The 16,837-nt window shown below is 38.1% G+C and overlaps 1 protein-coding gene across 2 annotated transcripts in view; it reads right to left on the reverse strand.

Annotated features, from left to right (window-relative positions):
- Positions 1–16,837, reverse strand: part of NAA25 (N-alpha-acetyltransferase 25, NatB auxiliary subunit) — a 69,771-nt gene that overhangs the window by 28,237 nt on the left and 24,697 nt on the right. The window contains exons 8-13 of one of the 2 annotated variants that reach the window (XM_002925235.4): positions 16,640–16,751; positions 15,936–16,025; positions 14,442–14,611; positions 11,919–12,031; positions 5,119–5,326; positions 4,231–4,320 (exon numbers count right to left, since the gene is read on the reverse strand). In XM_002925235.4, coding sequence (XP_002925281.1) covers positions 4,231–4,320; positions 5,119–5,326; positions 11,919–12,031; positions 14,442–14,611; positions 15,936–16,025; positions 16,640–16,751 — 783 coding nt within the window. The remainder of the gene's footprint in view (positions 1–4,230; positions 4,321–5,118; positions 5,327–11,918; positions 12,032–14,441; positions 14,612–15,935; positions 16,026–16,639; positions 16,752–16,837) is intronic. The other variant, XM_034639697.1, reaches the window with a different exon arrangement.

A 16,837-nucleotide genomic window follows, 5' to 3' on the forward strand; every position in this document is an offset into this window, starting at 1 on the left:
GCTCACTTGCTCTCCTTCACTCTCTCTCTCAAGTAAATAAATAAATCTTAAAAAAAAAAAAAAAAAAAAAAAAAAAAAAAAGGAAATGGGGCACCTGGGTGGCTCAGTGGGTTAAGTGTCTGCCTTTGGCATGGGTCATGATCTCAGGGTTCTGGAATCTAGCAATGTGTTGGGCTCCCTGCTCAGCGGGGAGTCAGCTTCTCCCTCTGCCCCTCCGTGAGCTCATGCTCTCTCTCAAATAAATGAAAATTTTAAGAGAAAAAAAATTTTTTTTAAAGTCCTAGTTACTCAAAGATAACTAGTATTGAAAAGAAGATCTTGGGATGCCTGGGTGGCTCAGTTGGTCTGCCTTTGGCTCAGGTCCTGGGATCAAGTTCCAAAACCGATTCCTTACTCAGCAGGGAGCCTGCTTCTCCCTCTGCCTGCCATTCCCCCTACTTGTGTGCTTGCTTTTTCTCTCACTCTTTGCTCTCTCTCTCTCTCACTCTATCTCTGGCAAATAAATAAATAAAATCTTAAAAAAAAAAAACAACCCAAATTTCAAAGTAAATAGCAAAAAAAAAAAGAAAAAAGAAAAAAGGCATAATTTTTACTTCTTTCTCAACTATTAAACTGTTATAAAGACATTACATATTTTAGCTTGCAAAATTTAGGCTGTAACTACAACTCTGAAAATTCTTCACCAAATCAAAAGGGCATCAAGCAAAAAAAGAAAAGAGCATGAAGGATTGATTAGGCTTTTTGGGAAAATATTTTTCTAACTAAATGTAACAAAATGATATAAGTTCTAGGGATATATTAATATATAATATGGACTACAGTTAACACTGTACTGTATACTCGAAAGCTACTAGGAGAGTAGATCTTAGTATCTCTCATCACAGGAAAAAAATCTAACTTGGGGGTGTTTGGGTGGCTGAGTCAGTTAATCATCTGCCTTTGGCTCAGGTCATGACCCCAGGGTCCTGAGATCGAGTCCCACACTGGCCTCCCTGCTCAGTGGGGACCCTGCTTCTCCCTTTCCCTTTTCCTGCTGTTCCCTCTGCTAGTGTGCTCGCTCTCTCTCTGTCTCTCAAATAAATATATAAAATCTTTTTTTTTTTTTTTAAAGATTTTATTTATTTATTTGACAGAGACAGAGACAGCCAGCGAGAGAGGGAACACAAGCAGGGGGAGTGGGAGAGGAAGAAGCAGGCTCATAGCAGAGGAGCCTGATGTGGGGCTCGATCCCATAACGCCGGGATCACGCCCTGAGCCGAAGGCAGACGCTTAACCGCTGTGCCACCCAGGCGCCCCTAAATATATAAAATCTTAAAAAAAAACCAAAACTACGGGGTGACAGATGTTAACGAAAATTGTGGTAATCACTTCATGACATACATACATCAAATCATGTTATACATCTTAAACTACACAATCTTAAGCTAATACAATGTAATATGCCAATCACATTTCTTCATAAAACTAGAGGGGAAAAAAAGACATTCTTAACTCCCCATTTTACTTTTTCAGAATCATAAACAAACGCCTTATTGCAAAATATCTGAGAGCATCATCAACTTCTTAAATGCTCTTCTTAATCCTTCACATCAAATCAGTCTCCTCCAACATCCGTACCACATTTCTATAGATTTCTAATATCCGTCAGATCCACCTTGGACAATGACTATGCCTCTAATTAGAGCACTTCAACATCACTTTCATTGACTGCAAGAAACTTTGTATCTTTTTAATACTGGCAATTTTCCAATGTACCTGCACTGTGTGATTATGGAAAATTTGCTTAACTTCTTTCCCTCTACCCTGTCTTTCCTTCATCTATAAAACTGCATCCATCTTAAGGCGCCTGGGTGGCACAGCGGTTGAGCGTCTGCCTTCAGCTCAGGGCGTGATCCTGGCGATCTGGGATCGAGCCCCACATCAGGCTCTTTCGCTATGAGCCTGCTTCTTCCTCTCCCACTCCCCCGCTTGTGTTCCCTCTCTCGCTGGCTGTCTCTATCTCTGTCAAATAAATAAATAAAANCTTCTTTCCCTCTACCCTGTCTTTCCTTCATCTATAAAACTGCATCCATCTTAACTGTATTATTATGAGGTTTAAATTAGCTAACTCACATAAAGCACTTCCAAGTGTCTGATGATCAACAAATGTTAGCTGCTACTGCTCTACTGGGCAGACATACTGCTCAAAAATAACAAGAGATTAGCAAAGCCACATAGTCACTTGTGAGCAAGAATGGATGCTAGAATAAGTGGGGAAGGGTATCTGAGTAGGGACCAAATTACTAAGAGGTCAGTTCATTAATGATGTTTTCTCACAGCCCTACGCACTCACGATTCTGGGGCTCAGATGACAAAGACTCTGATAAAAAGGATTTCACCCCCATTTCCGGCACAATATAGTATAACAAGTACTAGCACAGGAGTACACACAACGTCCTACCAAAGTTCAGAAGGGGCATAAAATTTGCCATGGGGGAGGGGGTGAAATCAAGACAGGCTTGTCAGAGGTACCGTCTGAGTAAAAGTTAGATGAAGGAAGGAAGGAAGTTACTTCAAAGAGAGGCACATGATGCTAACACTAGCAACCAAAAAAACCAGGAGATTTAGGCTGTAAGTACCTAAGAATTTGGAGATACCGGCAGTAGCTAGATTATAAAGAGCACTGTAAACTATCCTAAAGAGGTTGACCTTTATCCTCAGGAAAACAGGGCACCTCTGAAGGATTTTAAGCACATGGACGATGATATCAAAATCAAGTGCTCCATGAAATGATCCCTGAGGGTATGGCTTGTGTCCATCATGCACAGCACTGTCTCCCCAGCCCCTTGTTTCCTGTGCAGTTTATTCTCGTGAATAATATGCAATAAGTACCTAAATTATTTTCTCCCAAAAAACTGTTAATAAAAGAAACTGTCAGGAGTGAGACCTAAAGAAAAGGTAATCTCAATACCATTTGCTGAATCATCCTTTTCTTGCTCAATGATATATGATGCCTCCTTCAGCATATATTGTAGTTCTGTCCTGTATAGGTTAATTAGAGTTATATTCCAAAAAGAGTGCATTCTCCTGAACATTTTTTTAAGTGAATAAAAAGGGCTATTCATTTCATGGGCCTATACATCTATCTCTGAATCAGTTTCTCTGTATTTTAATTATTGCAACTTTGTAATAGGTAGTTCAGTCACATTCAATATTTAGAAATGTTTAAAAACAGAACAGAAAACAAGAAATAACAAGTGTTGACAAGGATGTGGAGAGAAAGGATCCCTCATGCACTATTGGTGGGAATGCAAATTGGTGCAGCCATTGTGGAAAACAGCATGGAGGTTCCTCAAAAAATTAAAAATAGAAATATTATATGATTCAGTAATTCCGCTATTGCGTATTTACCAAAAGAAAATGAAAATACTAACTCAAGATATACGCACCCCTATGCTTACTGCAGCATTACTTACAATAGCCAGGATATGGAAGCAAACCAAGTGTCCATCAATAGATCAATGGATAAAGATGTGGTGTGTACACACACACACACACACACACACACACACACACACACGAATATTATTCAGCCATAAAAAAGAATATTTTGCCATTTGCAACAACATGGATGGACCTAGAGGGTATTATGCTAAGTGAAATAAGCTAGACAGAAAAAGACAAATACCATGTGATTTCACTTACATGTGTAATCTAAAAAAATAAAATGAACAAACAAAAAAGCAGACACAGATCTATAAATACAGAGAACTGGTGGTTGTCGTTGGGGGGGGGGTGGCAAAAAGAGGAGTGAGAGGTACAAGCTTCCAGTCATGGAATGAATAAGTCACAGGGATGAAAGGCACAGCATAGGAAATATAGTCAATGGTATTGTAACAGCGTTATATGGTGACAGATGGTGGCCATATTTGTGGTCAGCATAGTATGATGTACAGAACTGTCGAATCACTATGTTGTACACCTTTATGAAATTAATGTAATGTGTGTCAACTATACTTCAATTTAATAAAATTTTAAAAATAAAAACAGAACAGATGTGCACTGATTTAAGATTATCCTGATTACAGAGAGGGGGTTATCTGGAATGGGTTCTTCTAGAAGCACCCTGGAGAAGGGCAAGGAGGAAAAACCTAAAAGCATAAATCAAATTCTTGGATTATATAATTAGTCTCAGGATTTATAATCAATAAAAGCAAAGTGCAAAGTTAAACTGAAATCACTCTTCCTTACCTGTTTCTCTCCATATATCAATAAGCACATGGACAGCAAGGAGACAGTAATAGTCTGAAAACTGCAATTCGGTTTTCAAACAGGATTTCCCTGTAGGGAAAAAATCCCATATTTGTATTTTAACATTTGTTCAACTATCACTGCCCCACAGGAGTTTTTTAAAGCAGGAAAGTGACAGGAGGGAGAAGATAAAAAGAGGAAATGAAAGTCATAAGAGTCGTGTAAATACCAGAAGGAAAATATAAGCCATGAATCAAAGGATTCAAAAGAAGGTAAGGCCACACTCAGCTGGAGCAAAAGAAAGAGTTCCAGAACAAAGGTGGTATCCACAATGGCCCCAAAGGGAGAGCAGCAAGATTTGGAAGGAGGTTTCAGTTAAAGAGAAGAACAGAAGCCAAGGGCCATGTACAACTAAACTGACAGTACGCTCATTACTTTGCCTAATGGTTTAGAAAGTTAGAGAAACACTGACATCATCTGGTCACATAATTTACACTTTATCACACATATCTAGTAATCTAAAGATCATCTACTTCTAAACTAAACGTTTACCTCATAATTTACAACACTCATTTTGTTCAATTTCAGTCTATATATTAAAAATACTAAGGCCTATAAACAGAAAATGTCACAATTATCATAAATTCCATGTAATTCATATAAGCCCCAGTGTGATAGAGTTAGCCCAATCAAAAAGAATATGGACAATGATAATTATTTTAAATTCCGAACTTAAGAAAGGCTTTACATGTGAACAGTCTTCCCACCTGACAAAATGTTCTTGCCAAACTCATTTATAACGGTGCTCTGAGTGATTTAAAAAAAAAAAAAAAAGGACTAAAACTTAGCAAATCAGGCAACTACTACAGATTTTGAAAGGCTGCTCACCAAATTCTAGTCCATGCTGGTACCTTAGCATCAGTTCTCGGACCACACTCAGTTTCTGGTTTTTGTCCATAGTGTGGTACAAGCCGAGCAGCCTCGTCAGCTGCACGACACACAGATGCCGCTGCAAAGCTCTGACGTCTGCAGGCAGGGCCAGCTCATCCTCAGTGGGTGTTGACAAAGGGACAACTCCAAGTAACTGGTTAATAAACTGCAATGTAGAAAAAAAGGAGTACAGATCTCAAAACAGAACTCGTCTTTGGCAGGCCATAATTAACAAACGTTGAAATGGTCTAGAAAAAGACATTTTCTATCTACCAAAATTACTAAAACAAAAAAATGTCTAACAGCACACAATGCTGGTAAAAGGCCGATGAAAACGGCATACTCATTCACTGCTGACCAGAAGTAATCTGTCAACATTAGATACTATACTAACTGAAAGATTAAAATAATTGTGAAAATGTTTCATAAATTATACCACATCAACATATGATATGACAATGAAAAGTTTAATTAGGAAGACTATAAAAAGAGCAGATTACCAAAAACAACCCCACAATTATAACTCATATACAAGTAAAGTCTTAAAATATTACACATTGAGAGGATTAGCTACGTCAGTGGCTTTAAATTGGTTTTGTATTAAAGTTTTATTTTCAGATAATTACAGATTCACACGCAGTTGTAAGAAATAATACAAAGAGATCCCATATACCCTTTTCATCCAGTTTCTCCCAACATCTTATATTAAAATGTTTTTAATTCAGGAAGCCTGGGTGGCTCAGTCAGTTATGCATCTATCTGCCTTAGGCTTGGGTCATGATCCCAGAGTCCCGAGATCAGGCTCTGTGTCAGGCTTCCTGCTCAGCAGGGAGTCTGCTTCTCCCTCTGCCCCTCACCTGGCTCATGCTCTCTCTCTCACTCTCTCCCTCAAATAAATAAATAAAGTCTTTTAAAATAAATGTTTTTAATTCTAAAATTCCTAAGAATTTTTAAAACGCATCACTTCCATTACACAGGCTTATTGCTCACTGCCAAAATCCTATTAAGATGACAACAAAAAAACCAAACCACAAGGATCAAGAACATGTAAAAAGATGACAGCAAATAAAAAACATTAACAAGATTTCAAAGACAGAAAGCAAAAGGGCAGGTGTTAAATGCTAACCTACACACAGGGCAGAAATCTAACACACACAAGGGGCCTCAAGTCTATTCCAGCCACAGAACCTTGGAAGGCAGAAATTCAGGGCACGAGAAAGCTCAACTGTTGGTGGGACTGAAACAGAAGAGTTGGTTAAATTCCATCTAAGAAGTCCGGCCCCTCCCCTAGCTCACAGACTGACTTCCTAAACCCAGCAGAAGCCTGAAGTTTTACTCCAAGGAGAAGCTGAATCAGAAGCACAGTAGAGTCAGGGATACCAGGCACAGCTAGAAATGGGGATAAAGTGCCATTTTTATTTTTATTTTTTTTTAAAGATTTTATTTATTTATTTGACGGAGATAGAGACAGCCAGCGAGAGAGGGAACACAAGCAGGGGGAGTGGGAGAGGAAGAAGCAGGCTCGTAGCAGAGGAGCCTGATGTGGGGCTCGATCCCGCAATGCCGGGATCACGCCCTGAGCCGAAGGCAGATGCTTTAACGGCTGTGCCACCCAGGCGCCCCAAAGTGCCATTTTTAATTGTCTGAGGAAGCTCCATACTGTTTTCCACAGCGGCTACACGAGCTTACATTCCCACCAACAGTGCACAGGGGTTCCTTTTTCTCCACATCCTCGCCTACGATATGATCCAGTAATCACACAACTGAGTATCTACCCAAAAAATACGAAAACCCCAATTCAAAGGGATACATGTACCCCCATGTATACTGCAGCATTATTTACAAAAGCCAAATTATGGAAGCAGCCCAAGTATCCATTAATAGATGAATGGCTAAAGAAAATGTAATGTATACACACACACTAGAGTATTATTCAGCCATAAAAAAGAATGAAATCTTGCCATTTGCAACATGAATGGAGCCAGAGTATAATGCTAGGTGAAATAAGTCAAAGACAAACACCATATGATTTCACTCATATGTGGAATTTAAGAAACAAAACAAATGAGCATGGGGTGGGGGGAGGAGAGAGAAGGCAAACCAAGAAACAAACTCTCACCTACAGAGAACAAACACAGTTACCAGAAGGGAGGTGGGTGGGGGATAGGTAGAACAGATGATGGGAATTAAAGAGTACACTTACTGTGATGAGCAATGAATACCAGACAGAAATGTTGAATCATTATACTGTACATCCGAAACTAACACTGTAAGTAAACTACACTGGAATTAAAATTAAATAAACAGATAAAACCTCTATGTTAGTTTAAAAAAAAAGAAAAAGAAAAAAAGAAAAGAGGATAAAGTGAAACTCAGTTATTTAGTGATGAGCACCCTGGCCCCCTCCCCCTACTCCCAACCAGATCCCAGAATGCCACCTGCCAAATGTTTGAGACCCCAAACAAAAGTGTGGCAAGCAGGCTCTATGAAAAGTATTTCTGAGGGGCATCTGGGTGGCTCAGTTGGTTTACCATCTGCCTTCAGCTCAGGTCATGATCCCAGGGTCCTGGGATCAAGCCCCACATCAGGCTCCCAGCTCAGCGGGGAGCCTGCTTCTCCCTCTTCCCCCGGCTTGTGCTCTCTCTCGCTCTCTCTCTCTCTCTCTCCTCAAATAAATAAATAAATAAAATCTTCAAAGGAAAAAATAGTATTTCTGAGGTGAGTGGTGGGGGAGAATGAAACAGATGATCACCTCCTGTTTTAGACTACACTAAGAGGAGTTTGATACTTTCATGGTTGTGTCAGATTGATTGGGGTGAATCAAATAAAAAAATATTAATTCTGAGAAAGTTGTGCAAGAAAGGTAAGCTCCATATACAAAGTGGCTCAGCCTTTGGTCATAAAAATATAAATTCTGAATAAATGCTGATAAATTGCATGAGCAAGTACGTGAAGAGAGAAGTGGGATGTTGTAAACGAGATGATCGTCTTTCCACAAAAGGGCTCCAACAGATGAAGACTGTACTGTAAAAATAAACAAACAGCTATACAAACCTATAATTTAAAAATACAGAAGTAAATCACAGAGACACAGTTAAGAGTTGAAAGTGATCTGCCTGTACCGAGCCAGAACCAGGGTGAAGGTGGCAAAGAGCTGCTAGTGTTTTTCAATAGAAGCCTTGTAGTACCACTTGGGTTTTCAACTTTAGCCATGCAATTTTTTGACACAAATAAAAATTAAAAAGAAATCCCCACTCACGCAGTTTTACATCTGTAACAATTCTGCTTCAATTTTTCTCCAATTGGATGAATTTTAATTATTATGATCAGATAATCATTTGCAACAAAGAAACTGCAGCACTGGTTTTCATATTTTTGATTAAATGCCTTATAGCTTCTATTGCAGCTGTTCCATTCCTGTAAGCTAGCTTATGTATTAGTGATGCTAACTATTAATGCCTTCTTCAGGGAATGCCAAACAATCTTTCAGATAGGTTTTTCTCATGAAACAAGACATTAATTCTTTATTCTAGTCTGTATAGTCTTACTGCTATGCAAAAAGCTTCTTTAAAAACTGGAATCATTTGTTTAGCTTAAAACCTCAAGGCAAAGGAAATCAAAAGATAAATACATCACTCTGCGAGACCCACTTCAGGACAACTGGGTTCAGTGGCCTACTCAAAAGGGCTAGTCCCAGTTTTAAAAGATTGGGACTATAGCTCTCAGCTTGAAATTTACTTGAATAGTTTGCAATCCTCTGACAAACACATTGCTGAGTGGCAGAATTTTTAGCTACTGAAGTCATCCTACATTTAAAAAGTAGTGGCAGCAAAATTACCGTTCCGAATGAAATATTTACGTGAACTACAAAACTCACTGCAACAGCTTTAAATCCTTCGTCTCATAGAACAACGACTACCTATCGCTGCTAGTATTCCAGCATTTCTAGAGAGTTCCTTTCTCAATAGATTATTACTATAGGAGGTCACATGAGATGACCTAAGACTTTCAAACAGACTAATACAGTAGAGCTGCTTGTACTAGATTCACATTAGCAAACCCTTATGAATCTCAGCTGAAGGCAATTTAAGTGTTCCTTTAATGCAGCCCCATTATTTGATGCTTCGACTTACAAGATGGGAACCAACGGATGTCCGTGATCAATTGTTCCAAATCTTAGTACATAATATGTGCAACAAATACTAACTGTAGGAATCTCTTCCACATGGTTCTAGATTCTGCTTAAATCTACGTGAAACTCACACACTATGTTTTTAGAGAATCTAACTACTAGAAAGATCTTTTTTCCACTGGCCAAATTCTGAATTCACTGTAACAAATTCTTGCTGATCCCAATTCTCACTCCCCTTTTATACAGGAGCTTTTCAATTACGAGAAAGGAAGGACTCTGTCCTCAGCAGACCAAACCTCTCTTCCACTCAACCATTTCTCTCTCCTATTCTTTTCAGTCCTTCTACAACCCAGAACCCCTTTTCTGGATATGCTGCAATTAATCCGGAAACTTCTGAAGCTTGGCCTGAGCCCTGTAAGCACAGCACTCCAAGAACAGCTTTACTAAACCAAAATGAATGGTGACAGTCAATTCAGAACCAATAGAGACCACTGCCTACTTACCAGTTAGGGAATGCACTGTTCCATCTGCCCTCAAGACTGCCTATCAAGCCCAGTGAACTGAAGATATGACCAACAAGCAAATACTCTAGTCACTTCCACTATGGGGGTGACAGAAGGCATTCTGGAATAACAAGTGGTGGCAACCCTGTGATAGGAAGGCTTCACAGCAACCTTCACTAATTATAGAGGTATTTATGAGTAAAACTTATCAAACTCACAGACTTTCTTTTATACCTGTCACTATTTCTTTATATGGTGCTCTATCCTACTTCACATACACTGTTCTTCCAATTGGTAGAGTACTCCAGCTGCCCGTTACCAAGGACACTCTGGACTAAATGCTAAAAATCTTTAATGTGGAACAGGGTATGAAGTTCCCAGCAATCTGACCCAATACGTGTTGCTGTGGATGAGGAGTCTAAAGATAAGGTTCTTCATCTCGTTATATAATAGATTTACATTGGTTCATTCACATAAAAAACTCCCAATATATGACAATTAACTACAATGTGGTATTCTGGATAAGATCACAGAACAGACAAAGGACATTAATGGGAAAACTGGAGAAATCTAAATAAAATCTAGGGGTTCATTAATAGTAACGTACCAGTATCAGTTTCTTAGTGTTGACAAATGTATCGTGGTAATTTAAGATATTAATAAGCAAGGGTTAAGAGTATAGTGTAACTTTCTGTACTATCTTTGTGACTTTTCTGTAAATCTAAAATTATTCCAAAATAAATGCCTCAAAATATAAAACCTTGTTCTGCAAAGGATCCTATTAAAGGATGAGAGACAAGCACAGACGGGAGAAAATATGTGAAACCACATATCTGACAAAGGAGTTGTATCTAGAATACCTAACCTCTCAAAACTCAACAGTAAAAAACCAAAAACAGACAAACTAGAAAGGGAGCAAAGGACAGAAACACACATTTCACTGAGAATATAAAGCTGGCAAATAAGCATGAGATGTTCGACATCATTAACCATTAGGAAAATGCACATTAAAACCACCACAAAATATCACTACGTGCCTAGCAGAATGGCTAAAAAAGTGACAACACTAAATGCTGATGAAGACGCAGAGAAACTGGATCACTCATTCACTGCTAACAGGAATTTAAAATGCAATAGCCACTGTGAAAAAGTCTGGCCATTTCTTTAAAAAAAACAAAACAACAACTAAACATGCAGCTATCACTGGGCATTTTTTTCAGAGAAATGAAGATTTAAGTTCACACAAAAAAACCCACACACAAATGTCCACAGCAGCTCTATTTGTAACAGCCAGAAACAGAAAACTGGATGTTCTTCAACAGATTAAAGAAATGGTGGCACATCCATACCACAGAATACTATTCAGCAATACAAAAAAATGAACTATCGAAATATGTAACATGGATGAAGCTCCAGGGAATTATGCTGAGGGAGGAAAAAAGCCAAACTCAAAAAGTTACACATAATATGATTCTATTACATAATATTCTTGAAATGACAAAATTACAGAAACAGAAACCATATTAGTGATTGCCACGGGACAGAGACAGGGAAAGGGGGAGGCGCAGGGAGATGGCTGTGGGTAAAAAGCGGTAGTGCATGGGATCCTGGTGGTGGAACTGTTCTGTATCTTGAAGCTGGTGGGGGTCACTGAATCTACATGCACTACATACTGCTCTAAATACACATGTAACGTACCACACGGACACACACAGATGTAAAACTGGTGAAATCTGGATAAGATCAGTGAATTGTATCACTGTCAATTGCCTAATTATGATACTACACATAGTTATGCAAAATGTTACCAATGGAGCAAAATGGGAATGAGGTATACAGAGCTCTCTGTATTATTTCTCTTACAACTACATGTAAATCTATAATTACCTAAAAAAACAAAACAAAAAACACCATAAAATAAAAAGACAAACCAATTATCCATCAGAGGCTTATTCTCCTTGTGGCTTAATTTAACAAGAAATCATGTCTTAATCTGATCGCACCCGAAGTCCTTGGCTTGCTAGAGCTGTTACCTTAGCACCTCATGTTTACCACTCTCACACACACATTTAACCTAGTTACAGTAAATACAGGCACCCAACAGAATTCTGAACTGTACCTACTTTTGTACACTGTGTAGCAGGCAAGAGGTCAACAAACACCTTGAGGTCTGTAAAACAACAAGGTTTATCCCCAAACTTTTTAAAATACTGGAACATTAATTCTTCTGGATCACCTGAGAGAAAAAAAGAAATCATTAATTAATTAATGAACGGAAGCAATTTCTAATTTAAGAGGTCTGACTTGAAAAACATTTATTTCAATTAAATTAAAATTTTGCTTGATAGGACGCCTGGGTGGCTCAGTTGGTTAAACCTGCCCTCGGCTCAGGTCATGACCTCGGGGTCCTAGGATCGAGCCCTACATCGGGCTCCCTACCCATCAGGGAATCTGCTTCTCCCTTTGCCCCTCCCCCCGGCTCATATGCACTCTTTCTAAAAAATAAATAAAATCTTTAACAAATAAAAGTTTGCTTGAATGAGAATGACAATGAGGGTTGCAGGATGGCTTGCCCATTTAAACAATTACTTTAAAAAGGAGCTGAATCTTACCACCTCAGTTTACTTGTTATTACACTTAGGAAATGCAACACTTTTCATTAATTAAAGTTTAATTAACTAAAAAGTTTTCATTAAAATTTAAATAAAGACTGAAGTTTATATACAAACATTAAACAAACATGCTTCTTTCTACAGTTCTTGAACTACTTAACAAGTATTAAATGTTAACTAAATTAAAGGGAATGTTTAACAGCCACACCAACAGAAGAGAAAATAAATGAGAAGAGTCATAAGCCAATAGCTCCCAACAAGATCACTCACTATGGAAAATTTAAACCTGGATCTGCAAAAGCTACCAGTGCCTTTTATTTTTCCTCAAATTAAAAACAAAATTAAAAACAAAAAATTAAAAAAAATTAAGAACAAAAACTAAAACAATAAAAAATAAAACGCTCTCAAATTGAACCAGAGTTTCTGTAAGATTTTAGGTCTTGGTTTCTCTTCACATTTCTGGGAACAAAAGTCCATGGCTTTAATCAGATTCTCACAGAAATCTGATCCAAGACACTAAGAATCACTTACTGGTCTGGGTAAAAAAATTTTGTGGGGATACCTGGGTGGCTCAGTCGGTTAAGTGTCTGCCTCCAGCTCAGATCATGATCCCAGGGTCCTGCTCAGCAGGGAGCTGGCTTCTCCCTCTCCTTCTGTCCCTTCCTCCCTGCTTGCGCTCTCTCTCAAATAAATAAATAAAATCTTAAAAAAAAAAAAATTGTGGAGGGACGCCTAACTGGCTCAATTGGTAGAGCATGTGACTCTTGATTTTGGGGTTGTGAGTTCAAGCCCCATGTTGCAAGTAGAGTTTACTTCGGTAAAAAAATTGTGGAGACTAGCCAAGCTCACAAATTTCTATTATGCAGGCTGGTAACAAAGAAGAGAAAGACAGAAGATGGACATAGCAAGTGCCAAAGCAGATCCACATAATTTTATATCCAGCTTTGGAAAGAAGCAATTCTTTGGAATCTATCTTAACATTTTGCTGAGGATCAAATGAAAATTTTCATTTGCAATTCTGGAACTAATAGAGACTAAGGTTCCTGAAGTAGACCTAAAGAAGTCAACATGGAATTCAAAACTGACTGTGAAAACTCTACAAAGGGAATGAGAGAAGTCCACAGCTAATTTTAGAAAGAGCTGCAAAGAGCATTAGATGATTAAAATGAACAGAGATGATCTAAGATAGGTTTTAGATACTGGAAGTGCTCATTATCTCAGGACAACTGGTGATTAAAAAAGACTCTCCTGATCAACTTTTAATGAAACCAAATTTCCATAATGATAAGCAGGGGGAAAAAAGTTTTCTTTGGAGCTTTATCTTTAAAAAAAATGAAACTAAAAAATTAAGAAAGTTTATTATATTAAACTTAACAAAACTTAGGTCATAACTGAACTATAAGCTAATTCTTAGTATGAGCAAAGAATTACTGCTGAGGAAAAGTGTGCCATTTTTCAAAATTTTGAACTAGCACAATATGACACCCTTCATTTCTTGTGAAATAAGCTCAGAAAGAACCATTTTCAGAAAACATCTAAGGGCTTCACCAACTTTCCTGAAGGCCTCTCTTCATGTTCTACTACCCAAATCATGTTTTTCTCCTCTCTTGTCATTGTCCTTGTAAATTTTCTCTTAACTGTTAATTGCTCTAACTCTGCTATATGTTCTTTCATCAATGGTTTTGTGAGTACTTGAAGCAGATTTTCAAGAAACCTTTCATCCACTTCATGAAATCTTGAAACTTTTACAAAACTGGCTATTTTACTTTGAAACTGATTTTGACATTAATGTTGGGTCAAAAAAGAATGCCTGATAAAGACTCTGGTGGAAGAGGAAGAGATGCTAACGTCGAGTTGAAGATACGACTGAGGGCTAACGATATCAGTAATCCATTCATGAGTAAATATTTTCAGGTTATGAAGATGTTTGCCTCCCAACATGTCTTCATCATCAGAGACCTCAGAGAATGAACACTGCACTTGGGTATGGAGGGCAGCCCAGTATCTTCTCCAAATAATATAAAGGGTTCTTACCCAGTTTGTACTCATCATTAAAACCCTGACGTCTTAAACGTCTAATCAGTTCCAGTTTAGCGAGATGTGGTCCTCGGAGATGGCGGGAACTTTTCGATTCTTCTGTTATCCGACCTTCTATAAATTTCACAGCTTCTTCTGCAGAATAATGCACTTCTCCTTCTAAAGAGCTAGGTATAAACACATGAAAAAAGGTATCTTGTACCTCCACTGTCCATCCTAAACCTTAAAAGTAAAGCCTAACTGATTTCAAGAAACAAATTGAAAAATAAAAAGCACTCTGATAATTATAAAATATGGGAGTAAAAGAGAACTATGAGCACATTCTGACAAGTAACATGGAACAGGATTACTCCCAATTTTGGCATCTGATTACTGCACCGTGATGAATTACCTCTACCTCTTTCTGAAAAAAAAAATAAAAAAGAAGAATGGATAACTTTATATATATAAAATATTGCCTAATAAAAAAGTAAGCATCAGCTCATCACCATCTTAAATCCTGCTTGCTTTTTAAAAAGATCCCATTAATGTTTGTGTTTTTGTCTAGAATAGCAAAGGGGAAAAAAAAAAAGGAAACCAGCAACAATCCAAGTGTCCATCAGTCCATCAATGGGGGACAGGTTAAATGAATTATGTAACACCTCTAAAGCGGAGTTCTCTAAAGTCACTAAAAAGGATGAAACCAATCTATATATACCATGTATGGAACACACCCAAGATATATATTTTTTTTCCAAGATATATTTTAAGGGAGAAAATATCAAGTTGCAAACCATTATGCCTAATATGACTGCATTTTTATGTTAAATAATGAGAATAATTATGTTACTATATTGACAGAAATAAATCTGGAAGAAAAGACTCTAAACTGCTATCAAGAGTTATCTCTGTGGGGGGCGCCTGGGTGGCACAGCGGTTAAGCGTCTGCCTTCGGCTCAGGGCGTGATCTCGGCGTTATGAGATCGAGCCCCACATCAGGCTCTTGGACTATGAGCCTGCTTCTTCCTCTCCCACTCCCCCTGCTTGTGTTCCCTCTCTCGCTGGCTGTCTCTATCTCTGTCGAATAAATAAATAAATCTTTAAAAAAAAAAAAAAAGAGTTATCTCTGTGGGGACCTGGCTGGCTCGAGGGGTCATGAATTCAAGCCCCACACTGGGCATAGAGATTACTTAAAAAAAAAAAAAAAAAAAAGGAGTTACCTCTGAGTCACCTATAGCTCAGTGAAAGTGGAAAAAGGAAAAAAAATACCATTTCTGGGATGGTGAGATAACTAGAAACAAATACTTTCTACATCATACATTTCTGCACTAGTTTAAGATTTTTATGGTGAACACGTATTTATTTTATAATTTAAAAAAAATGAAAAATCTTACTTTGAAAGGGATACACTATTGAGACCAAAAAAGGGAATTCTATTAGGCTTCCAGTGAGATCCTTCTGCTACACCGTGCTAAAAAGTGCCACTGTAATTCAGGAAAGGAGTCCACTTACTGTTCACCTTCAGCAGGAGGAGTCCAGGACTCTTCAATCAGTCGAAAGACAGAATCGAAATAAGTCAGATAGAACTGCCAGTCATCTGAGCTAAAATCAGATTGAATGGTGCACACAGGATTAAACCCAAGTTGTGACAAATCGGCCCTAGGAACCATGATACTCAACTTATTTTCTAGGTTACATTTTTGTCTTTACTAGAAGCCCAACCCTCCCTCTGAATTTCCTCTGCCGCCCTAAAAGGGCAACTCCAGAGGCATTTTCAAAGTAAGAAACTTTTAAAGAAAAAAAAAAAGTAAAAAACTTTCAGGAAACAATTATTTCCTTCAATGAAATAACAAGGTCCAGAAAACTAATATTCCCAACAGAAAACTCCCACATTAGCACTTCCCCAAAATAGGGCAGGGGGGCAGCGGGGAACGTGTTTCTTTTAGACCAATACTGAATTTAACAAATTAATGATATTTAGCATTCATCCTGAAGACGTAATACTCAGCACCCTGGTGGCAGAAGTTCCATTACACCCCTTTACTGAAAGAGAAAGGTTCATCAAAAACTTTTAAAAATACCTAGGGCACACTACTAAAAGATTTATGCCCAGGCAATATAAGAGAAACAGACCAAAAAAAAAAAAAAAAAATTCAGTAGTGACACCTGAGAGCCCCCACTCCAGTCTCATAGTCCAAAGAGAAGCATCTACTCACTTTTTCAGTAAGAGGCGCCTGGAAAGGGCATTGCACTCTGGCCACCGGCTCAGCTTCTTATACATAGCCATGCATTTATTTTCCCGACTCTGAATCTCACTTGTCAACTTCTCTACAATTAAAAGTTATAAAAATTGGTAAGCTGGTTTCATTTCTGCTCAGAAACCAGAATAAAGTCCAAACAGAGGAAGGAAAATG

The sequence above is a fragment of the Ailuropoda melanoleuca genome, chromosome 12, assembly GCF_002007445.2.
Source record: "Ailuropoda melanoleuca isolate Jingjing chromosome 12, ASM200744v2, whole genome shotgun sequence".
Classification (NCBI taxonomy): domain Eukaryota; kingdom Metazoa; phylum Chordata; class Mammalia; order Carnivora; family Ursidae; genus Ailuropoda; species Ailuropoda melanoleuca.